Source organism: Talpa occidentalis, unplaced genomic scaffold, assembly GCF_014898055.3.
Source record: "Talpa occidentalis isolate TD23 unplaced genomic scaffold, MPIMG_talOcc4v2.1 talOcc4.3, whole genome shotgun sequence".
Taxonomy (NCBI): domain Eukaryota; kingdom Metazoa; phylum Chordata; class Mammalia; order Eulipotyphla; family Talpidae; genus Talpa; species Talpa occidentalis.
In genome coordinates, this window is record NW_023603184.1 from 115,695,173 (window position 1) to 115,717,336 (window position 22,164).

The following is a 22,164-nucleotide window of genomic DNA, read 5'->3' on the forward strand; positions in this document are numbered from 1 at the left end:
TTTCTACTAAGAAATATATGCACCCATGTGTAATTTATATGTAATTATAGCACACAGATAAGTTATTTCTCAGTGAAATTCCCTCAGCTTTACTAATGTAACTGTTTTTCTTAGTGTTTAGGTTCAAGTCAACCAAAATGAATCTTTGATCATATCATTCATTCCTGAAAGAAAAAGCATTTAGTTAGGCAGGTGTTTTGTTTAACTGTTTTTTTTTAAGGGTTTATTTATTTATGCATACAAGAACTGGGGTATAGGCCAGAGCTGGGGGGGGAGGGGCGGGTTTGAGAAGATTCACCAGAGACAGAGTGGGGAGCAGAACAGGCGGATCTACTGAAATACACTGCTGAGGGGAGCAGTAGGCAAGACAGGAGAGGTCTGCTGTGACATGTGGGTCAGGTCCCTGGCCCGGGATTGAACTTGGGCTGCTGCTGTAGCTGAGGATTGCTTCATATTGCTGATGCTTAACCCCTTGCGCCACCAGGGAGGCCCTATTTTGTTCAGCTTTTAACTCTGTCATCTATACCACCGAAAGCTTTATGTGTACCACTTTGGGCAATTGTCTCCAGGATTGAGTAATATTTGTCCTTCATGCTTAATTGTCCTGAGATATTTTAAAATGTATTGTTTGTTACAAAGTAATATTTTTGTAGAATATTTGAGAATTTTAAAAAGCATAATGAAAAAATACCCAGTTCCAGTACTCAGTGATAATTACCTTTAAATATCTATTTATCACTGAAACATCATCTACTACCCTTTCGATAATTCTCTCTCCATCTATATATATGCACACACATATATATACATAGTTTACATATAATTTATATATTTGTATACATTGTATATAAACCATAATATATACATATATTTGTGTTATGTATTAACACAAATTGATTTTATACTATCTTGCAATATATAAAGTCATAGGGAATTTTCCCACCTCATATTATAGCATTTACATATTTCATATTAATATTCTTCAAAAACTTAATTTTTAATTGAAGTAACATTGCATTATAACATTATATAAGTTTCATCCTTGAGAACTCACATATACTACATTATTTCACCATTAAAAGTTTAATTCTGTCCCTTCATTATACCACTGTTCCCTTTTCCTGATTTCCCAACTGCCTTCTCCCTTTCCCTTCTGGTAACTACTAATTGGTCCTATAGTCCAAAAGTTTGTAGTTGTTTTATTAGCTCATCTGTTTGTTTTCTCTATACTACGTATGAGTGAATCGCATGATAACCTCTAGGTCCATTCATGTTATCATAAATGGCAGGATTTCATTCCTTTTTATAGCTGGATAGTATTCCATTGTGTATATATATCACATCTTTATCCATTAGTCTCAACTCATCCTTAGAAACCCCTTTTGCTTGCACACTTATTAGCAAAGTGTGAGCATATGTTTCACCAAGAATGAATGTTAACTTTAAAATTAACCTAAGTGCTCATCAACAGATGATTGATAAAGAAGGTGTGGCATATATACATAATGGAATACTTTCCAGCTACAAAAATTTATGAAATCCTGCTATTTTGTAACAACATGTTTGGACCTAGAGGGTATTAAGTTTAATGAAATAAGCCAAATGGGGCCTCCCAGGTGGTGCAGCTGTTGCGCGCTGGGTTGCGAAGCTGCCCGCAACCTCTGCAGTGCCGGTTCTATCCCCGGCGGCCTAGGCGAGGGTCCTACATGGTGCGCAGACCTCTCCGGCTGCGCCCGCTGCTCCCCTCAGCAGTGTATTTCGTCAGTCTGCCTGTTCTGTTCCCCGCTCTGGCTCTGGTGAATCCTCTCACCCTCCTGTGCTTCTGACTGTACCCAGTGCTTGAATAAATAAATAAATAAATCTAAAAAAAAAAACCCAACAACAGCCTATTTGAAAAAAAAAGAAAAAAGAAATAAGCCAAATGGAGAAAAACAAATACTGTATGATTTCACTTATTCATCAACATATGGTACATAAAGAAACAAAACAAATGAATGATCTAAATAAAACTGAAACAAACATTTAGCCTAGAATACCAAATTAGTGAAATCAGAATGGAAGTAGGGAGGGAGTGTAGATAAATTTGGGGAAAGGGTCAAAGCCATGATGAGGGATAGATAACTTTTAGTAGGGAACTTAATGTAGTATATGCACATGTTGATTTATAATGATGCACACCTGAAACTTAAATAATGTTCTAATACAATATTACTTCACTAAACAATTTTTAAAAACCAGCCTTTTCTATCTAATAATGAAGTAGGATGACTTGGTTTTATTCACTTTACTTTGATCACTTTTTTTTTAAAGATTTATTTATTTATTTATACAAGCACTGGGTACAGTCAGAAGCGCGGGAGGGTGAGCGGATTTACCAGAGCCAGAGCAGGGAACAGAACAGGCAGACTGACGAAATACACTGCTGAGGGGAGCAGGGGGCGAGACAAGAGAGGTCTGTGCGCCATGCGGGACCCTCACCCAGTGATCGGGATCGAACCGGCACTGCAGAGACTGCAGGCAGCTTCACAGCCCAGCACTCAACCGCTGCGCCACCAGGGGAGGCCCTCCTTTGATCACTTTTGAGGTTGAACATACTTTCCCAATTGATTTCAAGATCCTGGTTGATTATAGTTCACCCATAATCTTAAGATATTATTTAACAAATTTGTTTAAGACAAATCACAATTACGACAATTCACAAATAACTTCATTGACATCTCTATAGCTGTACTGACTCAGCCTCCTAGAGTCCAGGAAAGGGAACTTTTAAAAGAGAAGTACTGTTTATTATGGTAATAAAGAGTATGGGCTTCTGTGTAAGACCAATTCTGAGTCCTGCTGTTTGGTCTTGTGTAACCCTGAAGAAATTACTTAACCTCCCTAAGCTTTAGTTTCCTTGACTGTAAAACAGGCCTGATAATCCTCACAATAATGCTCACAATAACAAGAGACAAATTATTAAAGTTCTCCATAAAATGTTGGTATTACTTTTAAAATGAGAAGCATTTCTTATTTGCAAGGGAGATTCTATATGTAGATCATGGTATGATAGCACACTTTGGGACTTTTCCAAATCCCAACAAGTTGATTTTCTATTACATTTTATTATTTAAGCATTACTTGGTAGCAGAGCAGCACATATAGTGGGTCTTTTTTTTATGGGACAAAGTGGCTGGCAGATCAATTGGGCTGCTGGCCCACAAGTTGCCTCAGAGATTTGCAGGGCATAACAGAGTTGCTGGCGTGGTGCTTTGTTCTGTAGAAAGTTGGCCCAGAACTGATAGGGTAAATTCTTTCTCACTTTACCCTTTCCCCCACCGAATGAAAGAAAGTACAGTGATTCAATCCTGCCACTCAGCCTGTGTGATTATTCTAAGGTCGTTACAAGAATTTGGCTTTTCTTTAACATTTTGCTGTGTATCCGTCTGCCTGCCTGCCTGTCTAGGGATTTATAAAAATAATGTAAATTCTCATTCAAGTATTTTCCTTCACTGACAATCCAATTTTTTGTATAATGGATTTTCGAGACCCCCAAATATTTGAAGAAATTTTTGGAAGTTTCAAATTTTCAAGGATAGTCATTCTTCCACACTGAGGATATGACTATGATATATACTAGCTGTTCAACCAGGCTGACCAGCTTGACTGCCAGATGGGTTGTGAGTATTGCTGGAGTCACCCTGACATCACTCTCTGAACGCTTTCTCTTTCACATTCTTGTACTTTTCCAGCTGACACCCAGAGGGTGGGTGCCTACTGATTCCACCAGTAGCTGCAACTGAAAAGCAAGGTCCTGAAATGTCAGATATCCTTCGAGAGCTGCTCTGTGTCTCTGAGAGAGCTGCCAACATTGCCAGGGCATGCAGGCAGCAGGAGGCCCTCTTCCAGTTGCTCATAGAGGAGAAGAAAGAGGGAGAAAAGAACAAGAAGTTTGCAGTTGATTTCAAGACCCTGGCTGATGTACTGGTGCAGGAAGTTATAAAACAGAATATGGAGAACAAGGTAAGAAAGGTCACAACCAAGGTACTTGGCAAAGTGTGTGCTCCTGTGGTTTTCTTCCACTGACAGAAGAGCATGCCTTTTTCTTTTTCCTCCCTCCAAACACTCACACCTTAGATTCACATAAACAACTTGGGATTTCTCCCTTGTTTTGACTATATTACCAAAATATTCACCACAGAAAAAAATCAAAATACACAAAAGCAAAAAAGGGAATAACTCACATATCTAACAGCTAGAAACATTTTGAAATAGCTGGTCTAGAATTTTTCGTTTAATACCTGTTCTCTGAAAAATAAGACAAAATAAAAATGCTGTTGATTTATAATGATGAGAAATGAGAAATGTTTCATTACAGAAATGAGAACATACTGGGTTTTTTTAATTGGTCTATTAAGTCCCACCTTTTTGTACTCATTTATTTAATTCTTGACTGGGTTACAGGTTTGTAGAGTGCTGAAGTTCTAAAGTTCTCCTGTATTCTAGTAGAAAAACACTGTATTACTAACAATGATTTTAGGTACCTTAAGGTGACTGGGAAAAGAAGCTATTCATAAGTAGTAATACAAACAATAACACTAGTAGGCACATATAAATGAGCCAGAGATAGCTTATTTAACTCATAACAATTTCTGAGGTAAGAATTACTATTCCAATGTAATGGATGAGAAAAAGAAGTCACGGAGAGATTAAGTCACTTCTCAAAGGTTGCACAGTGAGTGAACGGCAGGGCCAGTTTTTGACAGGCCAATTGCCTCAAGAGTCTGTGCTCTTTGCAATATTATATTGCCTTTTATATAATAATATAATAATTACATTCTCTTCAGACTTGGGAGGATAGGAGAAAGCACCATAAAATACTGGAAAATAGTTTCTATAAAATCCTCAAAATACTGAGAATTATTTAGAATATTTTAAGTGTAATCTTGAATATAGGCAGGTAGAGAGAATAAATGATATCTTGAAATTGCTACAAACTATATATTTTTAATGCCCTAAAATACCAGGCTCCCATAAATCAATGAAATAAGTTTATTTTTTGTTACTTATGAAGACATTTGGATACAAGGGATGGCTAAGCAGCTGGATTAGAAATGTATTGACATTAATTTTTATGGGTTCGTATTTGCCCTAAAGCATTATAACAAATTCAGGCAATTATTCATTCACAAGACTATGCCAAGATTTATGAACAGATAAATAATATTCAATTTTGTTTATATAAAATATCTTTGTTTCACAATTCTTCTATCCTGTAGCCTCAGAAACCAGTCTCTAAGCAGTCTTGAGAGACTGAGCTTCAGTCTCCGATACATAAGCTTGTTACCAGTCCTTGTTGACTTGAATGATTTTGCAAAAGAGAAAAAGAACAACAAGTAGTTGTCAGCATTATTAAAGCTAATGGCCCTCTGTAAAAGACCTAGTTCAAATATTTGAATCATTTCCTTGCTTTTGTTCTCTGAGAATATTACAGATATCATAATTCAGCACGTATTTTGAGAATTATTTTTACTATAGAGAGAATCGGAAGCAAAATATATCTGGTCATACAAAGATAAAAGAAGATTTTTGGTTCTACTTTTTCATTCAATATTGATGTATAAATTATTAGTCGATAAAATATTTCCCCCTATTGTTTTTGCTATATCACCTCCCTAGCCCGAAGGCTAATGATACCTCCAACAAGTGCAGAACACATACCTAGAAATGAAAACACAATCTAATATTACCTAATCCTTTCTATCTAGTCTCAAGTAATACTTTTAGGTATTTGATCAATAGTATTAACTTGTATTAGCTATTAGTGTACTAAGTCTACCACTTAAAAATATCTAGAATGCTAAAATCTTAGTTCTATGGCTCCTAAGTATCAACAGAAGGATAAGAGAACTAGAAGTACATTTGCAAACTCAATAGGACATAAGAAAACTAGACCTCTATCATGATTTGGACTTTCTAAAGGGACATACAAGCAGGGAAATAATAGGAAACAACATTGAACAAAAAAATGACTTGACTTTTTTAGTCTTGGATTAATTTCTGGAACTGCATATTTTTGTATTCCAGTCTAATTGTGCTATTTAATTTGAAATATAAATGGAAGTCTGTTTAGAATGAACATGTATACAAGGTTTTGTTGCTGTTTTTGTCACATTGTGAATCATTCAGTTTCCAGGTTTGGGGAACAAAGTTTTGGGGGAAGAATCCAATGAGTTTACTAATGATTTGGGTAAGTAAAAGAATCTTAATGTATTTTTGAAATTTAGCTATAAGGTATTTTAATTTTCAAATGGATGTATTATTTTAGGTGTAAATTAGTAGCATTTAAATAATATATGACCTAGCCTTTGGGAAAAGATTTTAGGATTCTAATGGAAGTTATAGATACCCTCAGAAAGCTTCACATCTATATAACCATACAGACAATTTCTGGACCAAGGTTTTTTGATCCCTGGCCCCCTAGGGAGTCCATGGGCCTTGGCTGAGAATGTAGAGAGTCCCTGCTGCTGAAACACTGTGTGGTCTTGGGCAAATCACCTTATCACTTCTCTGCATTCAAAACCTCTGTAAAGGGACTTGTGCTAACTAAAGGTTTCTTTTCACACTAAGTTTTAAGTCTTATTTAATCCATTTCCTGTGAGCTAAATTCTTTTTTGATGGACCTCCATGTTCCCTGTGGTACAGAGAAAAATATCAAAATCTTTAGGATTCTTTTCAGAGACGGAAATTACTTTTAATTTGGGTTTTGTGTTAAATAGTAAAATAGCGAACTTTAAACACTGACAAATTCAGTCATCATTGCAGTAGATTCACACTGTCCTTCTCAAGCCTTAAGAATCATTTGAATCGGCCTCCCCGGTGGCGCAGCGGTTGAGCGCTGGGTTGCGAGGCTGCCCGCAGCCTCTGCGGCGCCGGTTCGATCCCCGGCTGCTCCCCGGCCACCGGAGGAGGGTCCCACATGGTGCGCAGACCTCTCCTGCCGCCCGCTGCTCCCCTCAGCAGTGTACTTCGGTCCTTCTGCCTGCTCTGCTCCCCGCTCTGGCTCTGGTGAATTCTCTCACCCTCCCGCACTTCTGACTGTACCCAGTGCATGTATAACAAAACAAACAAAACAAACAAACCAGAATAAAGCAAAAAAAAAAAAAAAAAGAATCATTTGAATCACTGGAGCTCTTGTTAAAACCCAGGTCTGGAAATTCTGAATTCCTAACAAGCTCCGAGGTGATGCAGATGCTACTGGTCCTTGGGATAGCTAAGAACATTGTGGATACACATGTGTATACACCGTCCCAAAATGTCACATTTTCTTAATTTAAAAAGCTTTTATTTTCTCCTTTGCTATCACTTATAATTGCTATTAGTTTGCCTATTTTTGTTATCCTTTTTCTCACTTGTGTTGGGGACTAGAAACCAGATTGACAGAGGTTCTAAGCAGTATGACTAAAGTGACGGTTAAGCACCTCGACTTGGTAAATTGTGGTTTCACTTGGTGAAGCAACTTTGCTGATGTCCTGATGTCCAGTGGGTTTCACAGATCAGAGTTGTTTGTATATGTATCATTTAGAGTCAAACAGTTTTACTATATTTAAAAATGGTATTCATCTTTCTATTTTACTATGCTAAGTATAAATATTTTTTAGTTAAAAGCAGAATCATAGGAGGTAGAAGCACTTCCATATGCTGATAAAACTCTTTTCAACAATATATCAGACACGAATAGACTTTGCACAGCTTTTGCTGCCCTAACCCTCTGTAGTGCTTTCTCCCTGAAACACTTGAAATGTAATAGATTTTAGTTTGTCTTTATTCTAGGGGAAAAGGTTATCTTGAGACTGTGTCCAACAGAGGAAGAAACAGTGGAACTTCTTTGCAAAGTCCTTAATGGTAACAAGTTGGCCTCTGAAGCTTTAGCCAAGGTAGTTCATCAGGATGTTGCCTATACTGACCCAACTCTGGATTCCATAGAAATCAACATTCCACAGGACATTTTGGGAATCTGGGTGGATCCAATAGGTGAGTATAGGAGAGTAAGTTTTAAAATGATAAATGAAGAATTGAGATGTTTGTTTTAGGATGTGTTGTTTTAAGTGGATGGATATCTATAGTTGGTGTGTACGTGTATTTGTGCAAGTGAACACACACCTACAATCAGGCACACCTACAAAGCTGAATTAACTCATTCTTAAGACTTCAGGGGCCAGACTGGAAAATATGAGAGAAAGATGAAATGGTAGCACTTAGGACTAATTGAGTACACCTGCCACTAAGGACTACTTAGCTCTAGCAGATTGCTACCACATAGGAGTATGGGCCAGATCTCTTGAGATTTTTTTTTAAAGAAGCCAAAACCTAGGCTTTTTAAAATGAGATGTCCTAGTTGTTAACCTCTGATTACTAATTCAGTCAACAAGCAAACAATCAAAACCACCAACCAGGTCAAGCAAAGTAGTTGCTTCTGTCTCATTAGTAATAAGTTTGTGAGCCCTGTGTAAACCTCATCTATTATTATTATTCATCATTATATAGAACCATAATATATAGGTCATTGTTTGAAAAGTGTAAGCCTCATCACAACAGTGCAATTAATACAATGCTCTAGGTATTACTTTTCAAAAGTTCTTTTCTATTTTCTTTTCCATCTTACTTACATCTTCCACCTAACACATGGAGCCATTCATTACACTGAACAGGCAGACTCCTCCCCACTTCCCAGACTACAAACACATTAACACAATGTTATAGAAATGCCATACATCAGAGGCCATTTTAACATTCTGCCACAGGATTATATATGCAAAATAAGAATCAGCATCAGATAAATTTTGAGGAACAGAGATCTGTTTCTTTTTTTTTTTTTTTTTTAAAGATTTATTTATTTATTTATACATGCACTGGGTACAGTCAGAAGCGCGGGAGGGTGAGAGAATTCACCAGAGCCAGAGCGGGGAGCAGAGCAGGCAGAAGGCCCGAAGTACACTGCTGAGGGGAGCAGTGGGCGGCAGGAGAGGTCTGCGCACCATGTGGGACCCTCCTCTGGTGGCCGGGGAGCAACCGGGGATCGAACCGGCGCTGCAGAGACTGCGGGCAGCTTCGCAACCCAGCGCTCAACCACTGCGCCACCGGGGAGGCCCAGAGATCTGTTTCTTGATTCTATCCTAAATTGACTTCTGTCAACCAGCACAACTTTGGCCTAGCACTTGGTTAACTGATTGCTAAGTCACTACATGTCAGCAGTCATCACTTAAGGAGAAGCCTAGCTCCTTTGCTTCTTTGTCACATGACACCATTCATTTCTTCCTTTTATACTACCATCATTGTTTCTTTCCTCCCTATTGGAGGGGACAAAAAAGTAATCATACTCTTGACACTCTTCTGGAAGAAGACTTTTCCATCCACTTTGGACTTGTCCTCTGATTAGTAAGAGATTTAAAGAATCCCACCAGTTATCCTGAGTCATTAAATGCATTTGACATGTGGTGAATATTTGAATGCTTATTATATGTAAGATGTGATGCTAGATGCCACTGGAACCACAAACACATCCTCTCCCTTCAAGAGTTCCCATGGAGTCAGGAAAATGAAATACTAGCAGCTTAAAAGTGAAGTACAAGTGGTCAAATAACAATTTGGTACATTAAGCCTCAAAGATAAAACTTGATTGGTCACTATCTTAGTCCATTAAGCTGCTACAATAAAATGTCACAGACTCATGACTCATAAACAATAGAAAGTTATTTCCCACAGTTCTGGAGGCTGGGAAATCCAAGATCAAGTTGCCAACATGATTAGGTGAGGGTTTTCTTCCAGGATTAGAAGCACTGCTTCTAAAATAGCACTGGCTGTGTCTTTACTTGGTTGAAGGGACTAGGGATTCTCTGGAACCTCTTTTTTTTTTGTAAAGATTGATTGATTGATTGATTGATACATACATACATACAAGCACTGGGTACAGTCAGAAGCGCGGGAGGGTGAGAGAATTCACCAGAGCCAGAGCGGGGAGCAGAGCAGGCAGAGGGACCGAAGTACACTGCTGAGGGGAGCAGTGGGCGGCAGGAGAGGTCTGCGCGCCATGTGGGACCCTCCTCCGGTGGCCGGGGAGCAGCCGGGGATTGAACTGGTGCAGCAGAGGCTGCGGGCAGCTTCGCAACCCAGCGCCCAACCGCTGCGCCACCAGGGAGGCCCTGGAACCTCTTCTATAAGGCACTAACTTCATTTATGTAGGTTCCCTCCCATGCAGAAAGTATCTCCCAGAGGCCACACTCACTAATAGCATGATGTTGGTGGGCTTAGAACTTTGGGGTGAAGGGGAAAAACAATATTCAGACCATGCAAATTAGTAAATGAGAGAAATAATTATAGGATGGAGTTTACAGATGTATTCATCATTTTTAAATAAACATTACCTGAATCCAAATTTGCTCTATTTTTCAGATTCAACATATCAGTATATAAAAGGTTCTGCTGACATTAAAGCTAACCAAGGAATCTTTCCCAGTGGACTCCAGTGTGTCACCATTTTAATTGGTGTCTATGACCTACAGACAGGAGTGCCCCTGATGGGTGTCATCAACCAACCTTTTGTATCACAAGACCCAAAAACCCTCAGGTAAAAGATGAACATTTTTGGTATATTGCGGTTGAACCTAATGACCTCAGTTCTGCTGTCAGGACTATCATGCCACATGACATTCCAATGACTCAACACGGAGTGCTCCTACTACCAGTCTGCATGTCTGCATTAAAGTTATTTCTATTTCCAACCCTAGATTTTGCAAAATTTCATTTGAGGCTAGGTGCATGCTGGTAGAAACTTTTAGAAGAAATATCTCTTGGTGAAATCAGAGATCTGCATTTGGAATTTAGCAATCTTGTTCCCTGTTTTTTAGAATCCATCCAAAACCAGTTTATTAGAATGTGGTAACACTGTCTTCTAATATACTTGGTACAAGATAGATACCATCACTATACGGCCAGTTAAACTTTTGTACAATTTTAGAAGAAACTCAAAAAACAAAATGTGAAAATAACATAATGATTAGTAGGTATGGCCAGGATTCCCTGAGTCTTAGTTTCCTTCTCTGTAAATAGAGTAAATTACACACATATATAATAGTTAAACACTGATAAATAAGTGTTATTATGGTTGCTGCTGCCAAAGATGAGCTTCTAGCAGTTAAAGTCAAAGCAGAGCTAGTAAAGAAGAGAGTAAAAGGCAGCTACCTAATGGGCAAAAACTTATAAGGACTGTAAAAGATTTGCAAATTAAAAAGAAAGTTGTCTGTTTTTTTTCCTGTAAGCTTTAAATGCCAAAAGTTCTAAGGATATTTTTCAATGTTCCCAGAGGCCAGACATCCAACAAATATTTTATTGTTGGTCTAGATTGATGTGATAATGCTGTAAAATGGACAGCGTTCCTCATCTGCAAGTCAACAGGCAGCTGCAGGCATATGAATAACTTCTAGGAATGAGTTAGCTACTTGATTCCTAGGTTTAAGGGCATTACAATTCAATACATTCTGTGTCTATATATTTTCATTACCTTAGAAAGCCACAAGAGTAAAACAAAGCGATGACCTACCTCTGTAAACTGAGCTTTCTCTTCCACAGGTGGAAAGGACAGTGCTACTGGGGCCTTTCTTATAAGGGGACCAATGTCTATTCACTTCAGTCCCCCAACTCTAAAAGAAACACTAGTGCAGCACTGAGCCACCCGCCCCAAAACGCCAGCACTGACACAGAGTCCTCCTACCGCTTTTCAGCTGTCATTAGCACAAGTGAAAAGGAGAGCATCAAAGCGGCGCTGACACGCGTATGTGGAGATGGCATATTCCGGGCGGCTGGGGCTGGTTACAAGAGCCTCTGTGTTGTCCAAGGCCTTGTTGACATTTACATCTTTTCAGAAGATACCACATTCAAGTGGGACTCTTGTGCTGCCCATGCCATACTAAGGGCCATGGGCGGGGGAATGGTAGACTTAAAAGAATGCTTGGAAAGAAATCTGGAAGCAGGGCTTGATTTGCCACAGTTGGTGTACCACGTGCAAAATGAAGGTGCTACAGGTGTAGACAGGTGGGCCAACAAGGGAGGACTGATTGCATACAGATCAAGGAAGCAGCTGGAGACATTCTTGAGCCTCCTCATCCAAAACCTTGCACCTGCGGCTCCACATATATAGACAAGCCTGGCTTCATATACATATAACCTGAACTGTGAAACCTCACATCTTTCTTTTGAAGATAGCTTTGTCCTATCAATGGTCAATATTTACCTTCCTCTTTTGAGGAGCATTTTTCCATTGTGTGTTCATAATTTAATTTCAATAAAGGAATGACATTATGTAGCAATGAAATTGGTGTGTGAAATTCTTCATAATAGACATTATGCTGTTTTCATTTGAAACACTTCCATAGTATGTTGAAGGAAGAAGAAAAACCCTCCTCAAGTGATAAAGTGCTAAACATCTAAGTGATAAGGAAAATGTGTCTGAAATATCAGGGAGAGCACAGGAGGGTATTGTGCTTGGATTTGTTTCCTTTCTTGAAGGAAAATCTACAGCATTAGCCTTTGGCAGAACTGTGAATTTAGAACTGTGAATTTGGTGCTTAATTTAGCCAAGTTCATGGACTTCTAGCAGTATTCTTATGTTTTTTATAATTAAAGCATGGCGCATTTTGGGTTCCTCTCTCTCACATACACACTCTCTCATTCTCTAATTCTCTATTCTGTTCCCACCTCTCACCGCCCCCCCATTACTCCCACACACTCCATTTAGGTAGGAATACAATATGAGGTTTCTGCAATTTTGCTTAATCACTACACTTCAAAACTCAGGTAGAGTTAACTATTTATAGCCATGTGCCTGCTAGCATCCCATATTGAATGTTCACTGAGATGGACGGCATCTTTTTCTCTGTTCTCTTTAGCGTTGCTGGTCTGGAGATAGTGCCCTTCTGAGGGATTAAACCTTCTTTCCACCCTGCGCCCTCTAGGGGTCAAGAGGTATTTCTGCAGCATTCTCTTTTTTTCTATCATTACACACTAATGAAAATAACAGTGAAATTTTTAAATTGTATTTTGTTGTATACAGAAGATCCAATTATTTTGTGACAGTATTATAGTTTTTGAACCACATCCAAAACTATAATCTATTATAGGATTATAGTTTTTAATATTATGGTATTATAGTTTTTCAACCACTTCACTGTGGTTGAATTCTGAACTGTCAAGCTGTATATTCTTACCCCTTAGTCTAATTTTAAAGGTTGATTTTAAGTGAAAAAATACATTAAAAAACAAAACCCAGGGTGCCCCTGATATGCACCCAAATGAAGAAATATAGTTCAAGAAAAGCACTTGTCCCTATTAACATTTTTAAAGTATGTAAACTATCAGTAAAATAAATCAAAAAGTCACCTTTAGTGTGATCTGAAGAGGCAGTTGGTCAGTTTATTGTAGGAGAAGTAGACTATGAGTCATCCTGTGAGCATCTACTGCATACACTGTCAATGTTCACATAAAAGCCACAGGCCATAAAACCTGTATCTGACGATAGATCTGCAGTGTTTTTCTCACATAAACTACACCTCTACATAAACTACATCCAAAACTATAATCCTTAGTTTGGATATCTTTATTTTATTTTATTTTTTAAAAAAATTAATTTATATAAGCACTGAGTACAGTCAGAAGCGCAGAGAATCCACCAGAGCCAGAGTGGAGAGCAGAGTAGGCAGACTGACAAAGTACACTGCTGAGGGGAGCAGTGGGTGGCAGGAGAGGTCTGTGCGCCATGTGGGACCCTCGCCCGTTGGCCGGAGATCAAACCGGCACTGCAGAGGCTGCGGGCAGCTTCGCAACCCAGTGCTCAACCGTTGCGCCACTGGGGAGGCCCAGTTTGGATATCTTTAAAGCAAGAATTTATAAATTTGCAAAGTAATTTGAGGACATAATCATTTTTTATTGAAGATTTTTTTCTTCCATTTTTACAACTGTCTCATACTCAGTAATTTTTTTAAGTTTATTTTGCGTAGAAGAACTGGGGTGCAGGCCAGAGGTGTGGGGATTGAGAGGATTCACCAAAGACAGAGTGGGGAGCAGCACAGGCAAATCCAATGAAATATACTGCTGAGGGGAGCAGTGGATGAGATAGGAGAGGCCTGCTGCTCTATGTGGGTTAGCTCCCTGGCTGGGGATTGAACTCAGGCCATCATGGTGGGCCTTCAAGGTGGTAGTGCTGAGACTTAACCCCTAGATCACCAGGGAGGCCCTCATACTCAGTAATTTTTAAGGCTCAGTTTTATTAAGCCTTTGAAAGCCTTCAGTTCTTTGTTTTCAAACCCATGTTCCATAATTTTATATCCTTTTTAATTAATCTAATTATTAAAAATGAAATAAGAATAATAGGACTTTGGAAAGACATCAACAATTCTTGGTAAACATATAACTCAACTGATGGAATAGAAGTTGGGGGTAGAGATGGAGGGGAATTCCAGAGAGCAGTCTCTTGGCCATGGAGATGCACTGTCTTGCACATCATCCAGCGTTGTTTTGCGGGAGTTTCGATAAATCAACCTTCCAGGTCACTTGGATGGAGGGTGATGAAAAAAGAGTTTCAACTGCCTATCAATCAGAACAGTCTCTGGGAAGCAAATCAGTGTTGGTTCCTCTCTTGCTCTCAGAACTAACATTCATTCACTTGGGGAACACTCTTCACTCCAAGCTTCGAAACATATCAGAATTCAAAGTTCATCATCACCCTGCTACCCTCACCCTGTGTCAGGCCTTCTTCGTGTCTCACCTGGATTATTCCAATGAACTACCACCTATTAGGAGCACAGAGTGATCCTTTGTTTATAGATCATGTCTCTGTTCTGTTCATGACCTTCCAACCATTCCTCAGCTTTCTCAGGGTAAAAGCCAAAGTCCTTATAGAGACCATCAGTCCACCATTTACCCTCCTACTTCCCTATAGAGTGGATATCATTTGTTTTTACTTTCCCCCATGTTCACTTTGTTCCAGCCCCAGTGCCTTTCTTGCTGTGCCCTGACCTTGCCAAATTGGCTTCCTCCTCCTCAGGACTGTTATACTTACTGTTCTCTCTAACTAGAAAGCTCTTTTCCAGGTGTTGTCATGCTCCTTCCTTCATCTCCATCAATAACTGTGTTCAAGTGTCACTAGATCAGTGTGATCTTCCCTTATTCTCTTGCAACACACATTATCCCTGCACCCATCCTACACTTGCTGTCCTTTTCCCTGCCTTTCCTGCCACAGCACCAGCTGCTTTCTAATATAAGATAGAATATGTTTTCTCTGTCTCCCCTCTCTAGAATGTTAGCTCCACAAGAGCTGAGATTTCCCTCTATTATGTATCTCCATTGCTTAGAAAAATGCCTGCGTATATAATGAGTACTAAATAAATATTGATTTAATGAATGAATTGGACTCAGAAACTGAACAAGAATAAGTATGGGTTATCAATTACAACTTTACTTCTAGTCATCTCCAAAATACTTCAAAGAACTTCACTGTAATACTTTGGTATTACAGATCTTTGGTCAAATCTTCAATGTCAATTACTTTAATGCTAGAGACAATCAATGGGGTCCTTTGTCAGAGAATAAACATTGAAACACTACCCAAGCTGATGATCAAGTCCTGCATATCAGGCCTCATAAGAGTTCAGGGAGAAACTAATAGCTGAGTCACGTTTTCTCTACACTAACGTCCTTTTAGTAGCAGGATAGGAACAAAAGAGCTCACAAAAGCTGAAATACAAGGGAATACAACCTTTCAACAGCAAAAGCTAAGACCCTTCTAATGGGTTTGCAATGCATTACCTTGAGATACAATATTGTGTAAATGCTTCTACCTACTTCAAGTATTTCTAAAAGCATGGAGGTCTATGCCAAAGTACTTGGCTTAACAATCCCACTATTTACAACAGACCCAATACTACCAGGGTGTATTACGAGAGCTTGCCTCAAAGACAAAATTTTCTTATCATTAAATTGTTATATGAAGGCTTAGATTTTAGAAGCAGGCAAAATAATAAAACACTAGAGAGAATTAATGTATTTCTGTCCTTAGGATATAGGAGAAATGTATTGAAGTGGGAAATTTGTAGCTTTGATATTATTTTCCCCCAGGACAGATTTTTTTATCAGTTTATCATTCTGATATATCATAATCTAGGTCATGCATATAGCAGGTTGGTTCTATGATGTTCTAAAAAGTAAATTCTAAGGATTATAATCAAGTTATCCAGATTATCCTGAAAATCATGATCCAATCTGTAGGTAATCTAGGTTTGCAATGCTCAGAGGGTAACCACTAGGTGTCTTCTGGGCACTTGGAAAGGAGTTAGTATGAATCAAGATCTGCTATAAGTGAATAGCACACTGGGCTTCATGAAAAATCCTAAAATATCCATAATTAATTATAAATATAATAAACATAATTAATTATGGATTGCTCAATATATATGCTCTCTCTGTATATATAATTAATTATGGATTTTAATTAATATGGATATTATAATATATAATGTATGAACATATATATTTATATATGTTTTTGTTCCATACATGATTCATCATATTGGCCACAATGTAAAACAATATTTTGGATATATAGTTAAATTATATTCCTATAGTTAATTTTACATGATTTTTAGATTTTTGTTGGTGTAGGTACTAGAAATTAAAAATTACTCTTGTGGCTTGCATTATAGTTTATTGGACCTTGCTGATCTAGACCTCTAATGATTTTGCCAAGTAATGCCTGACTCATCTTTTTTTTTCCTTTTGGTGGGACACTTGCTGGCGGCTGGGGAACAAACCGGCGCTGCAGAGGCTGCGGGCAGTCTCTCAGCCCAGTGCTCACCCACTGCACCACCAGGGGCGGTCCAATGCCTGACTCATCTTCATTTCAGTTCTATGTGGTATTTTCTATGAACACTATGCCAGCTAAAAAAAAGTATAAATTATTAATATTTGTTCATTTTTAGTAAATGTTTAACAGCACTTATACTATAGTGCTTAATATATGTTAGCTGCTATCCTAATGTCATTATATTACGATACCTGAATCAATACCTGAATTAAACCTATTAACAAATCATCTGAATTTCTGACTGAATAAAGTGAGATCTCTCTTTTAACTTATTTTGTCATGTTTTTGCTTCCCAATAATTTTTAAGTTAACTGCATTATATGAGTAGTCAAAATACTAGTAATTGTTTTATTGAGTACCTGCTATGTTAGAGATGTTTTATATACAATATTTCATTTATTTCTTACAATATTCATGAGAGGAATCAAAGAGGTAACATAGCTCATTAGCTAACTTAAGGTCACATATTAGGTGACAGAATCCAGGTCCTTTTGATTCCGACACACTTGTTCTTCCCTTACACCAACTCTTACTCTTACCTTGGTAAAAAGGTACATATCAAATAATTTGTGGTTCACTTTGGACTACTGAAACAAAATGGCAGACAGTAATTTTTTCATAGTCATGTTATTTTTATCAGATCTTTAATCAATTAGTGAAGATAAGGTAGTGAGAAGAAGAAATCAGAAGCTATCACATAAAGATGTGAGAAACAAAATAGCAAAATTCAAATGAGTAACTTATAGTTTGGACCAAGAAAAGAAAACAACTATTAAGTATTGACTAGTTGCTTTTTATTAGTGCCTTAGTAAACTATTGCTTTATTAATTATATTCACTAAGTTGTATGGTAAGATATTTTATTCCAGAATTTAAAACTATCCTGTTTAAAAATTTGAGTAATAGAGATACATAACAATGGAATCCAATTAAACAGTGTTTAAGCATAACAGCTGGTTGTCCTGTGACTAAATTCCCTGGCCTGTTGCTAGGAAACAGCTTCTTTCATTTACTTGTCTCTTTCACTTCTTACCTGTTCCAAGTGGTATCTGCTTATATATCTGGCTTAGTCATGCCACAAAAGGAGACTGTTCAGTCCAGACCACAATAGCTAGTTTCAAGTCCTTCTCCTATAGTCCAGAGTATGAACTATATCCCACCTTAAAGCTACCACACAAGAGCAGCACTGACTATTCCATGGATGAAAAAGTCAAACATGAATACATATATTTGTTACTTTGTCATGAGGGGGAAAAAGCAAACAAAAGCTTCCTACAGTTTCCTTCTTGACTCCTGTTTGTTTTCATTTTTTTCTCTAAGTGTTAAATGCAGAGAGAGTAAAAACATTTTTATATCCATAGCTAACACTTCTAATTATATCTGCCTTGGTAGTGAGGTTAAAACACAAGTTCATGGGGACCTCCCTGGTGGCGCAGGCAGTTGAGCGCCTCACTGTGAAGCTGTCTGCAGCCTCTGCAATGTGGGTTTGATCCCTGCCGGCCAGTGAGAATCCCACATGGTGAAGCAGACCTCTCCTGTCTCGCCCGCTGCTTCCCTCAGCAGTGTATTTCTCTGCCTGTTCTGTTCCCTGCTCTGTCTCTGGTGAATCCTCTCATCCTCCTGTGCATCTGGCCTGTACCCCAGTTCTTGTATAAAAATAAATCTTTAAAAAAAAAAAAACAACACAACACAAGTTCATAATGTTATAGGGCAGGGAGAGGGGCAGCCCAGACCCCGCAAACCTGCCTGGTCTGGGCTGCCCCTCTCCCTGCCCTGTAACAATAAAGCAAGCCTAAGTAACCACCGGTGTCCCCTTAGAATGAGGGGAACTCTATTAAAGCCTGGATGCATACAAAGGGATCTTCCAAACTGGTCTGGGGGGAAGGGGCTGTTCTGTCACTGATATCTTTCTTAAAAAGGTTTTATTTACTTATTATGTATATCTGATAATCAGGCTAGCTCAGGCTTTTCTGCCCTCCCGCCATTAGAATTGATGATGGATCCTTGTGGTCCTGAATGCATGCCTGATGGCGGGCACCTGGAATAGGGTGTGGGCACATATGTAGATGGGATTCACCTGGGCTGAGAGACTGGGCTATAAGGGCAGTGTCACAGGGATGCCAGGAGAAGCAGAAGCAGAGAGGAGCAGAGAACAAGGCCCCAAAAGAACTCCGGAGAGCCCAGGAAGACTTGCTGGGGGCTGGGAGGCGGGTACCCCTTGCCAGCTGTGTACCTGGTAAATCCCAATAAAAGCCTGAAAATTCACCAAGGGCTCCAGGACTCCTTTACCCCGTCTGCTCAGGTCATAGAGAACCTGCTCTGACCCTTCCTGCCCCTACACATGACCACACAGATTTTCTTCTTTTACCCATTAAAAGAGAAAAAAGTAAGAGCCATTCCTGGGTTTGCTGTCTGAATTTTTGTCACATTTTCTGGTCAAGCTCAAGACCGTTGGTAGATCGACTCTACTCCATATGCAAACTGAAGAGCCTTTTTGGTTATTTGAAAGAGACAATAAGAGAACCAAATGTTGAAGCACATTTCTCATCTCGTAAGCAGGCTAGCCCTTTAAACTGCAATACCTCAAGTATATTTCAGCACAAACATTGGCTGTAAACTTATCCACTTTGTCCACCAGGTGTCTCTAGCAGATTTGTGCACCCACACATGTAACTTAAAGGTAAATCAGAACGAAGTTCTTGTCTCAGTTTAACTTTTCCAACAGGTCACTTTAAACTACCTCATTATGTTTTATTTATTTATTTTTTAAGAAGATTATTTATTTATACAAGCACTGGGTACAATCAGAAGCATGGGAGGGTGAGAGAATTCACCAGAGCCAGAGCCGGGAGCAGAGCAGGCAAAAGGACCGAAGTACACTGCTGGGGGGAGCAGTGGGCGGCAGAGGAGGTCTGCGCGCCATGCGGGACCCTCCTCCAGTGGCCGGGGAGCAGCCAGGGATGGAACCAGCGCCACACAGGCTGTGGGCAGCTTCACAACCCAGCGCTCAACCGCTGCGCCACCGGGGATGCCCTCTTTATGTCTTAAATACACCATTTTTCTTAAACAACTTATTCCTTTCACTATGTTTTTAAATTTTACTTTATTACATGTTTCTTAATTGGAAAATATGGCAAAATAAAAAAGAGAAAACCAAACATCCAGGTATAACTATTGTTGACATTTTAGTCATATCTCCTAGAGTTGCTTTACTTCTTTGCATAAAAGAATAAAATGTGAGCCTGAGTTGAAGATATGTGTAACATATGCCTGGAAAAGGACCTGTATCCAGAAAGTTTAAGGGACCCCTCCAAATCAAGAAGAAAAAGACAAATGGTCATCAGACCCTTTAGACAGAAAGTATTTAAATGACCAATAAGCATATGAAAAGGTGCTGAACATTACTAGTCCTCAGGAAAACGCATTTAAACCACATGGATGTGTCATTATACCCACCAGAATGGCTAACACTTAATACAAGATCAAGTATCAGTGAGAATTTGAAACAACCAACATTGCTGGTGTGAGTGTAAATCTATACAAGTAATTTACAAAAATATTTGAGAATATTTAGTAAAACTGAACATACACTTAATCTACGACCCTTTTCTAGGTATTTACATAACAGAAATACATACAAATATACATCAAAAAACCTGTACAAGGATGTCCATACCAACACAATTCAAAACAGTCAAAACCTGAAAACTAAGCAAATGCTCCCCTACAGTAGGATGAGTAAATACATTATGGCATATTCAACAGGAATCAATCAATAGGGATTCACCTCACATGCATAAAGAAGAATCAAAGAACCAACACACAAGAGTATATTCTTTGTCGGGAATGACTTCCTTGCTTTTAGAAAGTTTAGCTGCATCCCTAGCCTCTACTTACTTACATGCCACTAGTATCTTCCATGCCAACTGTGACAATCAAAACTTCTCCAGACTGCCCAATGTCTCTGGGTATAGGAACAAAACTGCACCCAGGTAAAACATTGCTACTATGAATAATCATGTTACTTTTCCTGTGCTTATTTGCTACTGATGTATTTTTTTTTTTTAGTAAAGGGTCTTTGGAAACATTTTGTCTATTTTAAAAATTGGATTTTCTTGTTACTATTGAGTTGTGAGAGTTCTTATATATTCTAGAAGCAAATCATTTGTTGGATATGTATCTCTGAAAATAACTTCTTTCATCCTATGCCTTGTCTTGTCATTTTTATAACATTGCATTTTGAAGAGTAAATGTTCTTAATTTTGATGGTCTTATTTATTTTTTATGACTGTGTTTTTCTATTCTATTTAAGAACATTTTGCAAATTAAAAGCAAAGTTTTCTTCTGGATGTGTAATTGCTTTAGGTATTATCTTTAGGTTTAAGATTAGTTTTGAGTAAATTTTTTATTATGGTATGAGGTAAGTCAAGATTCATTTTTAAAATACGGATATTCAGTTACAGCACCTATGTTGAAAAGATTACCATGTCTTTGTTGAATTGTCTTCATAGCTTTGTTGAAAATCAATTGACTGTATATTGTGCGTAGGTCTGTTTTTGGATTCTCTATTCTGTTCCACTGAGCTCTGTGTTTGTCCAATGACAGTGTCTCAATTACTGTGGGCTTATGTTTTAAAATTGGAAAATGTAAATCCTCCAACTCCCTCCCCCAAAGTTGTTTTACATATTAGATCCTTTGCATTTCTATATAAATTTTAGAATCAGTTTGTCAATTCTTATAAAAAGCTTGAGGAAATTTTGATTGGAATTGAGTTTAATCTGTAATTGGGGGAAATTGACATTTTAACTATATTTGTGCCTTCTAATTCAGTATCGTGGTGGAACACATCTGTCTACTTAGGTTTTCTTTAATTTTTCTCAGCAGTAATTTGTGGTTTTTAACACTAAAACACTTTTTAACTGAAAGTTTTTAACAGGTCAAAAATATATTTTTGATGTCATATAAAGGGTAATGTTTCAAAATTTAAATTTCTTTTTCATAGCTATATAGAGAAATACCATTGATTTTTGTCTCCTGTAAACTTGATACTCTCATTTATGAGTCCTAGCAACTTTTATTGCAGATCGTTTAGGATTATTTTTTGCTTTATTGTACTAAAGAGAATCTATAATACGATGTTGAATAGATGCTGGATTTTATCAAATATTTTTCCTGTAGCTATTAAGCTAATTATGTTTTCTTTTTATTCTGTTAACATGGTAAATTACATTGATTTAATTTTGCATTAAACCTTGCATTTCTAGGATAAACACC

At 38.2% G+C, this 22,164-nt stretch overlaps 2 protein-coding genes across 6 annotated transcripts in view; one reads left to right on the forward strand and one right to left on the reverse strand.

Annotated features, from left to right (window-relative positions):
- The window catches only part of INPP1 (inositol polyphosphate-1-phosphatase), a 41,943-nt gene extending 29,607 nt beyond the window's left edge, over window positions 1–12,336 (forward strand). For 4 of the 5 annotated variants that reach the window (XM_054699941.1, XM_037523713.2, XM_037523712.2 and 1 more), the window contains exons 2-6: window positions 3,732–4,002; window positions 6,169–6,229; window positions 7,813–8,013; window positions 10,432–10,606; window positions 11,608–12,336. In XM_054699941.1, the coding sequence (XP_054555916.1) occupies window positions 3,799–4,002; window positions 6,169–6,229; window positions 7,813–8,013; window positions 10,432–10,606; window positions 11,608–12,175 (1,209 nt within the window). In that variant the 5' untranslated portion in view covers window positions 3,732–3,798 and the 3' untranslated portion in view covers window positions 12,176–12,336. The remainder of the gene's footprint in view (window positions 1–3,731; window positions 4,003–6,168; window positions 6,230–7,812; window positions 8,014–10,431; window positions 10,607–11,607) is intronic. The other variant, XM_054699942.1, reaches the window with a different exon arrangement.
- HIBCH (3-hydroxyisobutyryl-CoA hydrolase) overlaps window positions 1–22,164 on the reverse strand; it is a 181,766-nt gene that overhangs the window by 98,925 nt on the left and 60,677 nt on the right. The window lies entirely within an intron of this gene.